The sequence below is a fragment of the Hevea brasiliensis genome, chromosome 18, assembly GCF_030052815.1.
Source record: "Hevea brasiliensis isolate MT/VB/25A 57/8 chromosome 18, ASM3005281v1, whole genome shotgun sequence".
Lineage (NCBI taxonomy): Eukaryota > Viridiplantae > Streptophyta > Magnoliopsida > Malpighiales > Euphorbiaceae > Hevea > Hevea brasiliensis.
This window is the reverse complement of record NC_079510.1, coordinates 45,410,998-45,427,201: the sequence shown is the minus strand read 5'-3', so window position 1 is coordinate 45,427,201 and position 16,204 is coordinate 45,410,998. Positions and strand designations below refer to the sequence as shown.

The 16,204-nt window shown below is 34.2% G+C and overlaps 2 protein-coding genes across 4 annotated transcripts; one reads left to right on the top strand and one right to left on the bottom strand.

Annotated features, from left to right (window-relative positions):
* The first annotated feature begins 276 nt into the window (after window positions 1–276).
* Window positions 277–8,459, top strand: LOC110651587 (mannosyl-oligosaccharide 1,2-alpha-mannosidase MNS3). 2 transcript variants are annotated; one of them, XM_058141249.1, is made up of 6 exons: window positions 277–739; window positions 1,590–2,545; window positions 3,904–4,165; window positions 7,059–7,256; window positions 7,436–7,584; window positions 7,733–8,459. In XM_058141249.1, the coding sequence occupies exons 1-6, from the start codon at window positions 662–664 to the stop codon at window positions 7,977–7,979; spliced, it is 1,890 nt and encodes a 629-aa protein (XP_057997232.1). In that variant the 5' UTR covers window positions 277–661; the 3' UTR covers window positions 7,980–8,459. The 2 variants fall into 2 exon arrangements, with proteins under 2 accessions (XP_057997232.1, XP_057997233.1); XM_058141250.1 differs by lacking the exon at window positions 277–739 and adding an exon at window positions 771–1,039.
* On the bottom strand, window positions 8,196–13,026 carry LOC110651586 (potassium channel KAT1). Of its 2 annotated transcripts, XM_021806959.2 has the most exons (11): window positions 12,266–13,026; window positions 11,972–12,190; window positions 11,645–11,803; window positions 11,485–11,542; window positions 11,084–11,401; window positions 10,416–10,655; window positions 10,090–10,188; window positions 9,965–9,997; window positions 9,662–9,847; window positions 8,844–9,579; window positions 8,196–8,636 (listed from the first exon to the last, which is right to left on the bottom strand). In XM_021806959.2, exons 1-11 carry the CDS (start codon window positions 12,442–12,444, stop codon window positions 8,494–8,496), a joined length of 2,370 nt encoding a protein of 789 aa, XP_021662651.2. In that variant the 5' UTR covers window positions 12,445–13,026; the 3' UTR covers window positions 8,196–8,493. The 2 variants fall into 2 exon arrangements, with proteins under 2 accessions (XP_021662651.2, XP_057997231.1); XM_058141248.1 differs by having other exon boundaries at window positions 11,485–11,803.
* Window positions 13,027–16,204: the final 3,178 nt, after the last annotated feature.

Genomic DNA, 16,204 nt, shown 5'->3' with positions numbered 1-16,204 from the left:
AATTTTCTATTAATAAATTATATTTTATAAATTTAATAATTTTATAAAATATTTTATTTTATATAAAATAAAAATTATAAAAATTTATAATATTATTATAAAAATATATATTTTATATTTAATTAAATATTTATATATAATAAAATTTAAACCAATTCAAATTTATCTCAGGATTAAATTTTAAACTCAAATCCATGCGTCCTTTGAGGTTGGATCAATGTAATTCATGCAATAATCACTGCGCGTAAACGAAAAGGTGAGGACGGAAACGGCGAACGTGCCAAAGACGCGGAGAAAACAGAGAAGTCTCTCTGTCCAGTTGACTGGCGTAATAGAATAGCGTGCATCCTATTTAAATTCTGTCTCTTGCTCGCTCTGTCTCGTTTGTCAAACCTAAGCAAAAACCAAACCACACCGAAACAAACAAGCAAAGAAGTTAGGAGTTGGGTTCTTTTACCATTCCCGCGAATCCAATTCCCCGCCCACAGATACAATTTTCCCTCTATCTTTAATTTATCCGTCACTTATTTGATTGGATCCGATTCTCTGTTTTGATCCAATCTTCTCTGCTACTCTCCCTTTGCCGCTCTGTTTTCTCTCTGCATTCTGTAGATACCAGAGCGAGGCAGATCATTGGAAGAAACCCTAATTTTATTTGAACATGTCGAAATCCCTCCCTTACTCCATGAAAGATGTTCACTATGATAACGCCAAGTTCCGCCAACGCTCTTTCGTCAAGGTTCTGAGTTCTGACCCCCCCCCTCCCTAGATCTCTTTCTGTTATTTGATCAATTCCACTCTCCCCCTCTCCGGAGTTGCTTTTGTGTTTGATTGATGATAAGTAGCCTAGCTTGATGAGTTTACGTTGGAGGTTGTTGTTTGGTTTTTGTGGGAATTTGAGATAGAATCGGGCTCCTTTTGCTTTAAATATTAGTCAGTTATGGGGTAATTTTGTGGATTTGTTGAATTACAAATGAATAATAGCAATGCAAGACAGTTTTGATTTTTGAAGTCTCAACTCTGCAATTAGAGGTTGGCTGTAAGATTTCTATTTCCTGCTACTTTTTTAACTATTTATTGATTTTCCCCAGTGGTTGTGAGTCTCTTGTGAAAAAACAGTGTCAGGTAAACCGTGAAATTTCTTTTTCAGATCTAATGATTTCTATTCATGGGGTACTAAAATTGGTCATCGCATATTTAGCCACAGATTCAATTATCTATGTGTTGGAGATGTGTGCTTATGAAATTCTTATCTTATAAAGCAGAATTCATTTTTTAAAAAAATTTTTATATGAAGCAATATATCGTATAACGCAGTAATACTTACTCCCAACAATCGATAATTGTTGTCCAAAATTTGAGCACGCGTCCTATGAAATAGGCGTAATATTGTAAGATACAAATAATTTACCAAATTACTTGGGATGTCCTTAATCCTTATGTTACCTATTAAAGTTTCTTCATCTGTTTTCCCCCCATTCCTTTTGCAATTGTGTTTTTATTTTGTTTGAAATTCATCGTTTTCCTTGACATAGATGTTCATTCTTTTACTTAGAATTTTTGCAACTTATTGCGTCTTTTTCTTCCAGGTGATCTCGCAGTCCTTGATTACCAGTAATATAAAGCGTGAATGTATAAGTTGTTCTACTGGGAAGTTTCTAATGTTATTGATGATCTTTGGTTTAGCATATCTTATGCTGACTCATACAAGCAGTCCCCATTCTTTTTCTGGTGGACTAGCTAAAGGAACAAATCTCAGTGAGGAAAGTATGAAGCATGGAAGTACCAAACTTGGAAGATTTTGGAGGAAACCACCAAGGCTTCCTCCTCGATTGTCACCTGATGAAAAGGGTACTAATAATAAAACTATCAATGAATTAGTGAGGCTAAATGCTGATCCAATATGGATTGAAAGGCAACAAAAAGTAAAGGAAGCTTTCCTCCATGCTTGGTCTGGCTACAAAAAGTATGCAATGGGATATGATGAACTTATGCCACTGAGCCAGCGGGGAGTTGATGGGTTAGGAGGTCTAGGTGCTACTGTTGTGGATGCTCTTGATACTGCCATGATAATGGGTGCTAATGAAGTTGTTTCTGAGGCAGGATCATGGATTGAAACACACCTTTCTGATAAGATTAGCAAGAAAGGCCAAGTTAATTTATTTGAAACTACCATTCGTGTCTTGGGTGGTCTTTTAAGTGCATATCATTTAAGTGGAGGGGGACAACAGACTAACTCTATGCGTGAGGGGCCAAAACCAATTTTTTATCTAGAAACTGCTAGAAAGTTAGCTGATCGTCTGCTAGTGGCTTTTACTTCCAGTCCAACTCCTATTCCCTTTAGTGATGTTGTTCTACACGATCCCTCAGCACATCGCGCTCCTGATGGTTTGAGTAGTACTTCAGAAGTCTCAACTTTGCAGCTTGAGTTCAATTATCTCAGTACAGTTTGTGGTGATCCAAAGTACAGCATGGAAGCTATGAAGGTTTTAGAGCATATGAAGAACCTACCAAAGGTAGAAGGGCTGGTTCCTATCTACATAAGGTATGGGTCTTTGGCCTAAAGCATTTCATATTTACTCATGCAGTTAATTAATTGATTTGCCTGCATTGGTTCACAGTATGAAGACCTGAAATATTTCATAATTCTAAATGATTATTTATTTTTATTTTTTGGATAAGCTTATTGTTTATTGTTATTAACCTTCCTTTTCTACATGGTTGCCTTTTTAATTTATCACTCATTCTATCTAAACCAATATTTCGTAGATCGGCAAGTGAATGGGTAGAGTTTCAAGCAGGTTTTCTGTTGTTATCCCTGCTTGATGATGATACCTGGCTGCAGACTCATTCACATGTTGCAGTTTCCCATTATCTAATAAGTCTCATCCCACTTTATTTGTCAACATTTTCTAATGAAAAAAAAAGAAGAGAACTTTTCCCATTACCTTTGCTACAGTAACATCATTTTTGGGATGCGAACTGATTTCCTGATTCCTGCAGTTGTTTGGCATTTTAAATGTTTTAGGTTTGACCATCTTCATCAAATGGTGACAAGAAGATCTGCCGTTTAGATCTACTTGTTCACAATAAGAGAGAGCATTTTTTTTGGTAATTACCAAAAAAACCTTGAGGTTTACTTTAAAACATGCTTTGGTTCGTGTTGTTTCAAAATTAGATTTTAGTTCCAAAGGCCTAAACTATCATTAATGCAAAGTACAAGATTTTGAGGGACTAATGTGTTTTATAAAGACTAAATTGCAATAAAAACAATAACTAAGCCTTAATCCCAATCTAGTCATGGTTGGCTAGATGGATTCTTTTCACCATTCAGCTCTGTTAGACACCAAATCCTCATCAATATCAAAAAGACTAAATTGCAAATAAATTTTAAAAATTTAGCAACTAAAGTGCAGTCTAATTTAAAATGTAGTGACTAAAATGTAATGAAAAATTCTATAATTTAATATTTAAGAACTAAGGTGTAGATTCATTAGCAAAATATAAAAATTAAAATTGCAAATCTTGAAACAGTAAGGACCAAATGCCAATAATGTCTTCAAAAAATTGTCTTTGAGGGCTACTTTGGCTGATTGGAGAGCACATCTTTTTTAGTCTCTTTTCTATTTCTTTTCTTTTTTTTTTTTTAAGTTGATAATTGAAAGATTTGTAGGATTCCTTCTCCTTCATGCGATAGCTTCCTTTCCTTTTCTCAATAAAATTTTCTCTCTTAAGAAAAAAGTTCATGCAATCCCTATTTATTTTATTAATGTGTTTTTGGTTGCGTTATTCCCTTACTCCCTTTTTGTTCCAAAAGCCAAAACTTGTTTGCCTGATCAAGTATTTCTGGTTGGTGAGAAAAAAAATGGTTGTTTATTTAATGTATCTTCCTATTAATTGCAGCCCTGACTCTGGTGAATTTAGTGGCGAAAATATTAGACTGGGATCTCGTGGTGACAGCTACTATGAGTACCTAATTAAAATATGGCTTCAGCAGGGAAGCAGTAGAGATGCAAATTTTACATATCTGCATGACATGTATGAGGAGGCAATGCAGGGTGTTAGGCACCTACTTGTTCAGACATCAATCCCAAATGGATTGGTTTTTGTGGGGGAATTGCCTTATGGACAAAAGGGTTCTTTTAGTCCTAAAATGGATCACCTGGTATGTGTTTTACATCCCTTTTATGCCAGTGTTAACCCAATTGTTTGCTTGCGTGTTCTGTGCCTCCTTTGTATATTCTTGAAGGTTAGGTGGTTACAAAATAGTTAGTATATAACATCTGCTACACCATCTAATTCATGTCAAATTACTGCTTCACCTGTGATTTTATCTCTATTAAAGTCTTGAGCAATAAATTGGCATCAGTTTGCATATGACCCTTTTTGTAGTGCTTAGTGCAGTATGTATTAATAGCTTTTAACTGATTCTCAAGTTTATGGTATATAAAACTGACACTTCATACAGTGCTGCATGAAGAATTTTTTTTTTTTTTTTTTTTTAAAGCTGAATGCTCCTTAAATGCATGCCGCACTGCCTGCATGACTTATTATGTAATATGTTTAAGAATAAGCTGTCCAGGTGATGTAGTACATGGTGTTTGATGTTAACCTAGGTTGGATGCCTGCTTCATATGTTTTTCTTAGTTGTCTAAATGGACATGATTACTGTAATGCCATCTTAACTCATATGAAGTTACTGCTTCTATTTATGGCTTCGTCAGAAGTTCCTCAAAGTTTCAACATGTGGTGAAGTGATGCATGAAGTATTTCCCCTTTTTTAACTTAAAACAACATTAGAACGGTCAATATCAGTTTCCGATGTATGAGAAACATAGCAGAAGTTCTTCAAAGTTTCAACATGTGGTGAAGTGATGCATGGAGTATTTCCCCTTTTTTCACTTACAACAACATTAGAATGGTCATTATCAATTTCTGATGTATGAGAAACATAGCATGGTGTTACATTTAATGCTATAAAAATTCTGATTGAGCTGGCATTAGAACATTCATAAGGTAACAATTGTTTTCTGCTATAGCAAGTATGGGCTTGAAGTAGAACAGTCTGATTTGGTGTGGTTTAGAGTAATTTTCAAACCAATCTGAAAATTTCAGTTTGATATTTTCAAACCAACTCAACTCAACTCAACTAAGCCTTTATCCCAAAAATTTGGGATCCAAATCAAATGAAATTGAAATGTTACAGTTTAGTGTTTATTTATTTATTTATTTATTTTTTAATATGGTTTTGTGCTTTTTTTTTTTTTACCTTGAGAAAATTAATTAAAGAACTCGTATTACAAATTATAATACAACCATCCAATAAAATGTAATATGTACTATAAAGAAATGAACTTTTCATACATAAAAATATTAAATTAAACAAACAAAATGTTTGTTAGATAAATAATCATGTGAATACATATTATATTATATTCAGTTTACAGTAGGGCTGAGCAGAATTCGGTTCAAACCGAAAAACCGAACCGAACCGAGTCAATTCGGTTCAATCGGTTCGGTTTTAAAATTTAATCGGTTCGGTTCGGTTTTAATTTATAAAAATTTCAGTTATTTCGGTTCGGTTCGGTTTTGAAGAGAAAAAAATCGGTTAAACCGAACCGAACCGAATAGTGATTTATATAGTCAAATCGAACTGAATCGATTTTTGAATTAATTTATTTTTATGAAAAATTTATGAATTATATTTAATTTTATATATATTAATTGTTTAATTTCATTGATTAATGGTTATTAGGTTCAAACCAAAGTTAAAATTAGACCAAAAAACTTGAAAAATCAAAAATCTAAATTAAAAAATCAATCAAAAATCAAACCGATCAGTTTAAACCGAATCGAACCGAAATAAAGTGGTTCGGTTCGATTCAATTTTTCACCAATTTTGGTTCGGTTTGGTTTCTAAAATTGACGGTTCGGTTTTTATAATTTAATTCGGTTCGGTTCGGTTTGAACCGATTGCTCACCCCTAGTTTACAGTTTGGTACAATCTTTTTACAATTAGAAATGGAACCAAATTGTAAACCTTTTTTTTTTCTCCAAATCAAATTGAACCATTTGGAGGGTTAAACCAAACAAAATTACTTTATGATTTGGTTCAAATTACCAGTGTAGACCAAACTGTGCACACTCCTAGTACCAGGAACCAATTTTATGTATTGGCCTATTGGAAATATAATGGTCTTTTTTTCCTTTTAACAATTTGGATAGAATATCCTCTGGAATTTGACTAATATTATTATAGACTTCTTCCTTCTAAACTTTCTTGCAGTTACTCTTCCATCTTTTAAAAGCATCTGTCCATAAATTTCTTTTTTAATTTTTCTTCCTCTTAATAGTGGGAACTGGGAAGACAATAGAACTTAATGAAACGGATGCAGGCTGCATACTTTTTGCTTTTTCACACTATTTGCATGTTCTCTAACTAGGCTTGCATAATCTTGACATCTGAGATGTGCTTCAAGTTAAGCCCATTTTTTGAATTTGACAATCTATTGGTTTAGTTATGATGTCCTTGAATTTGGGGAAGAACTTGACTTTCTCTCTCTCTCTCTCTCTCTCTCTCTCTCTCTCTATATATATATATATATATATATGATTCAGTGCATATGTGGTTGGATGCATATATGCACTCATCAAAGTATATTTAGTTCTTGCATTCTTTAATTAGTGTGGAGGGAAAGAAATAGAAAAGGATTTTGGGGCAGAGGAAATGTGTCTCCTTAGTCTCAAAAATAGGTGGCGAATTTATCTCAGATTTTGGTCTAGCCAGAACTTCATAAGGTGGCGAAGTTATCTCAGATTTTGGTCTAGACAGAACTTCATAACATTTTACTAATGCTCAGGTTACTGTTTGCTGTTTCTGTTTGTTGTAAATGAGTTTCTCATCTTTTTATTTTGGTTGGAGAGAGAGAGAGAGAGAGAGAGAGAGTTTGAATTCTTCTTGATTGTGTGTGTCTTTGGAATGAGAGTCACTGAGGCCATCTTTAATGCATATGTCCAGAATAATTATTAATGTGTAAACTATCTACTTTGTTTTCCAGGTGTGCTTTTTGCCTGGTACTCTTGCTCTTGGTGCCACTAAGGGCATCACAAAGGAAAAGGCAATGAAAGACAATCTACTTAAATTTGACGACCTTGAAAATTTAAAGCTTGCCGAAGATTTAGCGAAGACGTGCTTTGAAATGTATTCAGTCACTTCTACTGGTCTTGCCCCAGAAATTGCTTACTTCCACACCAAGGTTGGTTGGATTTGTAATATTTGTTTCCTGAAATATTGTTAGATAATATGCACCAGAATGGGCCATTTAATCACTTGTTCTCGTTTCACTGCAAGGCGCAAACTGTTACTTTGATTCTTTGAAATATGTCTTATTTTTATGTTGTGCAACAATTTGATGTCTGGTTCTGAATTATGCAGGAATATACTGAAGGTGGGCTTGACGGTGGGAACAAGGGATCGAAGTTTGTTGATGACATAATAATCAAGCATGCTGATCGTCATAATCTTTTGCGCCCTGAAACTGTAGAATCATTGTTTGTATTGTATCGGATTACAGAGGACCCAAAGTATGCTCTTGAAAATTCAGGCATTTGGTTATCAAGTATTCTTTAATTTCATGATGTCCACTGCACACAGTCACTTCTTTTCTTTTCTTTCTTTCTTTCTTTCTTTCATTATTATTGTAGCTATCTGATCAAAATATCATTATTGCAGATACCGTGAATGGGGTTGGCAGATTTTTGAAGCATTTGAGAAGTACACAAAGGTTGAATCTGGTGGGTACAGTTCCTTAGAAGATGTCACTGAGCTTCCTCCTCGGAGAAGAGACAAGATGGAGACCTTCTATTTAGGAGAGACATTGAAGTATCTGTACTTGCTATTTGGGGATAGCTCTATTTTTCCTTTGGATAAGTTTGTCTTTAACACAGAAGCTCATCCTCTTCCTATTAAAGGTAACTGAGAGGGACTGAATGTCTTTTGCATATAAAGCATGCATGTGAAGAAACACTCTTGCAACTTGTATTTTGGTGGGAAACAGACTACTACTTTTTGAAATTTTGTTGGTGCATCATTCACATGTTTGGTCCTGGTTCAAAATGGCGATCAGTTAAAGTGGTATCAAGAAATGTTAGCAGTGCAATGAGTCAGTTGTTTGATCTGCGCTCAATTGTCCACAGAGAAGAACAATTTTTTGGGGAAATTCATTCATATGGCCCACCAGATTATGGCATGGTTGTAAGATGTAATTGTTAACATTCTTCATAATTATATGTGGATGGGGTTCTTTGCTCCGAAAATACCGAGTGAAAGTGCAACCATTTGTAATTTACTTATCCAATTTTCCAGTACTTACAGCAGTTTTGTTGGCCTATTTGGACCAGCAGATGTATTGCACTTTTTGTTAATATTTCTTAATATATTGCTCAAAATATCAAGCTAATCTGCATGTCTACGTTAAAACCTTCAAATAACTTTTAGGTCACACCACATTCCAAATTTTCTGAGTCATTTTGAAGGAGAAACAGATGATCACCATCTCGAATGACGCATATATCATCAATTTCTGCATTCTCAGCATTGATGACCCTTGCAAATTTGTAGTCTCCAAACTTTTCACCTGCAGCGTAACAAGGCGCTACAATGACAAATTGGATAAAGCATAACAAAACATTATTGAATAGCACTTGTCCTTGATCAAAGCTCGGTGTCTGTGTTCCTTTCTTTGTTTGCATTTATTCTTATGCCAATTCAAACTTGACATTAATCTATAATTTTTGTTCCTAATATTTAGGTTAATATTCTTTTGAGATCAAACAGAGCTTACCACCAATTCTGAGCAGCTCTTCTATGGAATCAGGTAGGATAATTAGCTTTCCAAGAGGCCTCTGCAATGTGCTTTTGTTGTGAAACTGCATATGGATAGTGACTCTCTTCTTGGTTAATTTCTTTGCTTCCCTATCATTGGGACAGCTATAGAGGCGTGAACTGGAGTTTATGGGTACCATTTTGGAATGGAAATTGAAACAACTGGGCCCACCAACTCCTTTATGTTTGCCTGGATTTTTCTTGGGTTCATCTGATTCTGGCTCAATAAAATCTATTTTATGTTCATCTATTTTCCTTCTATTTTCATAATTTAGTAAAAGGTCATAAATGCTCTTATTTCCCTGCTGTTCTGCTAGAGCTTTTGAGGTCCGTCCCATGGCATCTGGTTTGTCTGCATTTGCTCCTTTTTCCAGCAGAATCTTAACCATTTCAATGTGCCCTTTGCGAACAGCAGCGTGAAGAGCCGTTTGGTCATCCTCAATTGTTGAATTTACATTGGCTGCATGTGTAGTAAAATTATGACCTATTCCTCTTTTGCTTTTTCCTCTAGCCTCAGGTTCCTCACCAGATAAATCTCCTTCATCCTGCATTAATGGCTCTCCATGTGAATAATTTTGACATCCTGCCTCAGAACAACACCCTTCCTTTGATCCTCCATCACGCCAGTCACTAAGAGTTGTTCCTGGATCTTTGTTCTGGTAAACAAAGCCTGTGCCTTCTGACTCTTGCAGTTTCTGTAATTGTGTAGGATGGAACTTTATTATGGCAATGAAAAGAGGACAGTAGTATTTTACTACTCAAAATGCCAATATTAACCTTGAAAAGATTATTCATTATGATGTGACCATCTTCTGTATTTGCCTGTATGGTGTTAATCAGTGAAGTTCTGGTTAGTCTTAATATTTGAGAAAGCTCACTTGTCCTGGCTGTGAAAGGTTGTGGCATGTAGTATAAAACTCCTATCTCACCAAAAATATCCCCTGCAGTTGCTTTCCCAATAACCTGTACAGTGCATGTAGATAGTATGAGTGCTTGCTTTGCCTTTCGCAAATATGAAGTAAGGTTTACTATGTTGTTAGTCCTGTCTGTAAAGAATATGCGACTTTTAAAAATTGTCACCTGGTCAAGTCCATTTGCATAGGACATCAAATCCTGCAACAAGGAATGGTTCCCAATGCAAATTAATGTTGGCAGACAGTATTCTAAGAATTGAGAGATAATTGATGAGGTTGCAATTAGCTTACCACTGATCCTGAGACAAGTATATAAAGATCTGTTGAAGCTTCGCTCTGCAGAATTATGGCCTCCTTGGGCGGAAAATATTCAGCCTCCATATCTGAAGCCTTTGAGAAAGAGTAAATTGATCAGCATCTACCAATATCTGGTATTAATATTTACTTTATGTTCCCAAAACCATACAGATTGTTGGTTAATTGTTTTTTTGCACAGCTATAGAGCTGCTTACACTTGCACCTTAAGAAGAGAAAAGGCAGGAGGAGAAGGAGGAGAAAGAGGAGAAGGAAAAGTGTTATGCCCATACAAGAATGATAAGCAACATGTGAAGTATTACCAATTGGAAGAGGAAGTCATGAGAAACCCCTTGAAACAGATAAACTTTTTCGACAATGGGGTAGAAGAGATAGTGTGCAATGATTGAACGAATAGCTTTTGGCAGACCATTCAGGGTTTCTTGCTGCTTCAGTCCTTCTGTTTTGAACTTCAGACACAGGTGTGACAGCAATTGATCCTGTATGTGAGGTGGCAACTGATTCCGGGTGGCAAATTCCGAAGCTGCTCTAATTGTGTCCCTCTATGATTTGGAAAGCAAGTTTCTCTACATTACTTATCAGACAGAAGAATGACACAATTTCCTTTCTCTTGAAGGATATGATGCTTTAACAAAGAAACAAGATGGAAAATTACATTTCTTAAATGATCGACTTTAAATTACCAATTGGTGCACGTAAGATCAATAATATGATAATATGGGCAAATGAGCCCTAAATTATCTTATAGATTGTTGGTTCCATGTCTGAAGTTTTGCATATTCAAGTGGCAAACTGCAGGGATAAAAATTTTTTTACTCCTGTCAATAAATAGTGAAGTTTTTTTAGGATACTGTTGATTGGGACTTGTTAATTTTTAGTCATTTAGCCTTTTCTTTTCTGAAATTATGAAATTTTCATTTCAGGTGAAAACCTAGGTGGAATAGAAAGCTACAAGTAAAGGTGAACTTACAAAATTCCTTGTGCGGCTGGTCCAGTGAACAACAAGGTTTGTCATGTTTCCTATGAGGTAAGCTGTCAATCCCAAGTTGAACAACATATAGAAGATGTCAAAAAGCATTTCCCTGGGGTTCTCAGCATGCAAGTCCCCATATCCAGTCGTAGTTAGTGTGGTAATAGACAAGTAAATTGCAGTAACATATCTGTCCCAGAGACTTTCTTCTTTGAAATTTGGGTTTACTGCACCTATCCATGTTCTCTTTGGATCAGGATACCTATCTGCAATCAAGTAGTTAAAGCATCCAGCACAGTGTACTGCAAACAGGGTTACCTGAATTCGAGCAGAGAGGGAAACGTGGTTGGAGACCTGTATAACATATCACTGAAGGAAACAAGAAGTTTTTCATGACTTACCGAGACAAGCTTTGTGCACCGAGTCCAGAAATAGTTGAACCGGATGTCCTTCTCAAGTCTGAATGAAGCAAACCAGCTAATAAGAATTGTGATTCTTCTATCACAAGAACTTGAAGTTTTGAGGAAATTAAAGTGCATAAGTTTGTATTTGATGATCAACCTTGCAAAAAGGGAGCTGACCCGTCGGAGACGCCAGAGTCTAAGCATGTTGAGTAATCTAAAGCCAATTTCGCTGCTGCTTTGATTTGTGAACAGGAGACCGAGAGACTGAAATGGGGCGGTGGAGCAAACATCGAAGAGAAACCAAGTAGATATGTACCTGCAATTTGGATTGAATTGATTGCTCTAATAGAAAAGGTGGGAAAAGAGAAGCAATAAGACTCGTTTGAATCAGAATGGCTCTTCTAATAGCAACAAATCTCTCTGTAGATTCTTTTTTTCAATCTGAATGAAATCTGAGATTTAGATGCTGAAGCAACATATTTACCTGATTGCGATTTTCTTAGGATTATCGACGAGGAGATAAGTTTGGCTGTCGACATATGCAACAAAAAAGGTAAGAACAATATCAATGGCAAAGAAGCCATTGACAATGTTGTCAATGATGAAAAGAGCATCATCTTTCTTGTAAGTTAGAAATGCAAACTCAAACGGAGAGATCCAAGCAGAGTAAATGACTAGAACAATCAGCCACATCTCCCAAGCCCTGTAATGAGGAGCAGGAAATGAGTAGGTGCAGTTATAAATATGGAAAGAAAAGCCATGTCACGCATATTATCACCTGTAACGGGAACTGTAGGGGGAAATTATGTATTTTCGAAGTGTGGCTGCCCGATTTATTCTAGCTCCAAGGGATGGTAGGAAGTCACTAGAAAAGAAGCTACCATGGGGGATGCCCTCCATTTGAATGTCATCGCTACAGAATCGATGGAAGAAGTTTTTGGCACAGGAAAGCGGCATCTTGGGCTATTTGAATTACTGCGAATACTGTTAAATTTTAGTGGAGATGAATCCCTTGGGAACGACTTTATTTATGTAGATTGGGAGGCTTGTGACTGATGACACGGGTTAACTCTGTTTTTTTTCACCTTTTTTCCCTCAATACTCATTACATTTGTGAAATGATTCTGCAGATAGATTACTAGTGCGTCATTAAAGGATATAAATGAAAGCATGAAAAGAGAACTTTCCATCCTGTTTGAGCAAGAAAGAAGATTAAAACCACGGGCAATGGGAGAAGAAGATGTGAGATAGCAGTATAAGTGGCAGACATGAGATTTTCTGTAATGTAGTTGCAGTGATGAATACTCTGAGAGAGACAGAGAGACAAAACGAAGAAGATGGTAATGGTTCTTCTGCTTGGTGTGATTGTGCTGGTGGTGGTCGAAGGTCCATAATCAACTATGTGGAGGTGTGAGTCATTTATAGACAAAGGTCTTGCAAGGACAGACTTGAGTGAAAATATATTGGTATTTTCATTTCAAAATGCAAAGATAAACGAAATAATCTCAGTAGACTTAGGCAGGGGGTTCTAGTCATGGATATCACGTGGACCAATAATAGTTTTATTTAGAGATTTGGCTCTTTTGTGAAAAAAGGTTTGACTCGTTCCCTCTTCCTCCTTACTATGATCCTAAAGGTTTTTTATTTTTTATTTTTTTTCCATGCAGCTTAATCAGGACCATAAGTTGTGGAATGGATTCCCGCCATATATCCCCAGCTTCCCCCTCTCTTCCTGCCTTCTCTCTGGCTTTATTTTATGGGTATATAATTTCACCGACCTCTTTATAGGCCCATGATTTGTTGATACATACCTTGCTTGTTTTATCCAAATTCTAGAAGTGTATTATGGGTTGATCAACTCAATGGTAATTGAACTTTCAGACATCCTTATCTGGGTTGCTCGTGCTCTAGCTTTCGGTACATGCCTTATTATCCTTGTTTTAGATTAAATTCCAATCTAAAAGTTTCAAGAATTAAAAGGAAAGTGCCAAAATGTTCCTGGGCAGTGGAGATAATATTTTAACTAATAAATATAGGCAGCAAGCGAAGGGAAACTTCGAAAAAGTTCTCATTTATTTTACCCATGAAAGAAGTTAGGGTCCTAGAGAGATCAAGGAGGTCCCCTAGGATATGGGTGTCCTTGAAAGATTATTTTCTCTGGGGTGATGGAGTGGCAAGGTTAGTAGCAGAACTTGAAGAGATTGCATTGCAGCAAAAAGAGCATTTTCAAGAAGGATATGGCCCAGGTGAATTGCACATTTCCTATTGGTGGGTTATCATCTGGGAGCTCTGGGGATTTGCAAAATTTTGATTTAAACTGCTTTTGCTTCAATTCAGAGTTGTTATTTGCATATTATCTGGCAGCAACCCTAATGAATGGAAATTTTGGACTTTGTATGACCACCTTAATTTGCACATGTTAGTCCTTACTCATCAAAACACATGGTACAATAATGCGAATGAGCATGGGGTGCCTCCATTTAGTTTGCAGGAAACTTAGCCTTCATGTCAAAAAGTTAAAATACACAACTATTACAACAATAGTATATTCAACCCGAATTAAAATTAGGGAGTAAGAATTCGAATTTAAATTTATTATCTTAAATTAAATTAGATTAAATTTTTCCAAAAAGAATTACTTAGCAAATAAGATAGTGCACATAGTTTTGGCATTTTTGAGTTCAAATTGGTCTTTTAATTTAGATAATTGCTCAAATGTGCATTTTCCTTCCCTTTACGAAAAGAATTATATTCTTGGTGTCTTCAAAGAAATTTTTTTTTTTTTTGTCTTATTTCATATATTAGTGGGATATGTTACATTTCCCACATCATGTCTGGTGGGATATGCCTTTAGTGAAATAGCTAAATTTGAGAATTTTTAATTCAATTTTTTTTTTTGTTGAAATTAATTGAAATTTTAATTATCAATAGAAGCTTGTCTAAATTATTGAGTTTAAAAAGGTTACGGAGTTTGGTTAGGTGTAGTCAATTTAGGTGGGTCCTACACAAGAACACCATGAGAGTCGAGACAGTCCTACACTCTTGGGGTCGACGAGGACTATCACCACTCATGTCTCTAAGCATACACATTAAATAATTATTTTAAAATTCCAAGGATATCAAATTATAAAAATAAACTAAAACTCAAGACGAAATGAATAATACTCATAATTAATTAAAATAAATTACTTAAAACTGTTTTGAGATCCCACACCAGTGTAAAATATACATGTATTTGAGTTATATAATAATAAAAATTTTATTAAAATTATTATAATTTTAATAATAATTTATTATTATCATTAATTTATACGTGTATGTGTTCTGACTATTAAAATGATTGTGATCCCTCATGAAATAAGCTCAAATCATTTGTGGGCCAATATCAATATATTTGATTTAATTAATTAAAAAAATAAATAAATTCAGCCTCAGGCTATCATCCTATGACAAATTTAGTTAGGTCCTAACAATGATATATCAAAATTAAAGTTTATGTTTGTCACCCACCATCACTTTAGAATCTTCTTCTTTTTTTGGTCATTTTCAATTCATATTTTAAAAAAGGCTTTCACTATACACACTTCAAATTTCAAAATAAAATTCTACTACTATTTCTTTCCCTTTTTTTAATCAAAAATTTTTTAAACAAATATTTATTATTATAGTTTTATTAATTTAGTGATATACTAATAATATTTTTTTTAAGAGCTAGCACAATGCAACTAAAAAATTTTAGAGAATATTAACAAGCAATTAAATGAATACTTAGAACTTAAATCTATTAAATGCATAATCAAATCAAACTAGACGAAATAACAATATGCTTTAATTTTATAGCAATATTAATTTTACTGCTATAACATTAACATACAGTAGCAACATGAACTATTACTATTAATGTTATATAAAAAAGATATAGTAAAAATTATTATTCATTATTGTTACTATTAATAAACTTTTAACAGTAATAATTATTACGGTCAATATTTTTTTTTTGTAACAATCATAATTTTATTATAAAATGCTTATCGTCATAATTTTTTAACAATAAGGTGTAACAATTTATATATTGTTGTTGTATGTTAATTTTATAATAGTAAAATTGATGTAGCTAATTCTAATATTTATTGTATTAAATTAAAAATTAATGTAATGAAGTTATGAGTAATTTCTAACTCAAAGTGACTTGATTTGATATCGCTTAAAAAGATGCTATTTGAAATAATCAAAACTCACCTAATCTGATTTGTTTGCCACTTCAAATACTATAAGTGGTTGATAATTTTTTAACAGAATAATTGGATTTATTTTTATTTTATTAATAAATATTAGAGTCTATTTAACAATTATAAATATATAAGTAAATATATTGTATAGTCAGCTTATTTATAATTGATAATACTAATAAATTGTAATCAAACTATCATACATAATATTTGAATTAATAATTATATACAGTTTTATTTAAAAATTTAATTTTATTAATTAATACAACTCATTAATTAAAAAAAAAAAAAAACTAATGCTTCAACTCCCAAATGCCAATTATGTGTATATGATTGATAGAAGTTGAAAGGAATAACGTTAACATATTAATGATAAGTTAGAACCTCTAAAGAATTTTTTTTTCCCCTATTCCTAATTTGTGAATTTCTTTTTTTCCCCACCAAAGAACGTTTATTAAGATATCATATTGATAACAAGGAATGTGCGA

Excerpts from the sequence above, each read along its gene's own strand:
- LOC110651586 (XM_058141248.1), bottom strand. The coding sequence starts at position 12,444 with ATGCCGCTTTCCTGTGCCAAAAACTTCTTCCATCGATTCTGTAGCGAT. Across the intron at positions 11,804-11,971 it reads CCTAAGAAAATCGCAATCAG|GTACATATCTACTTGGTTTC; the intron begins GTAAATATGTTG and ends TCCAAATTGCAG. Across the intron at positions 10,656-11,083 it reads CCAGCCGCACAAGGAATTTT|AGGGACACAATTAGAGCAGC; the intron begins GTAAGTTCACCT and ends TCCAAATCATAG.
- LOC110651587 (XM_058141249.1), top strand. The coding sequence starts at position 662 with ATGTCGAAATCCCTCCCTTACTCCATGAAAGATGTTCACTATGATAAC. Across the intron at positions 740-1,589 it reads GCCAACGCTCTTTCGTCAAG|GTGATCTCGCAGTCCTTGAT; the intron begins GTTCTGAGTTCT and ends TTTTTCTTCCAG. Across the intron at positions 7,257-7,435 it reads TTGCTTACTTCCACACCAAG|GAATATACTGAAGGTGGGCT; the intron begins GTTGGTTGGATT and ends TGAATTATGCAG.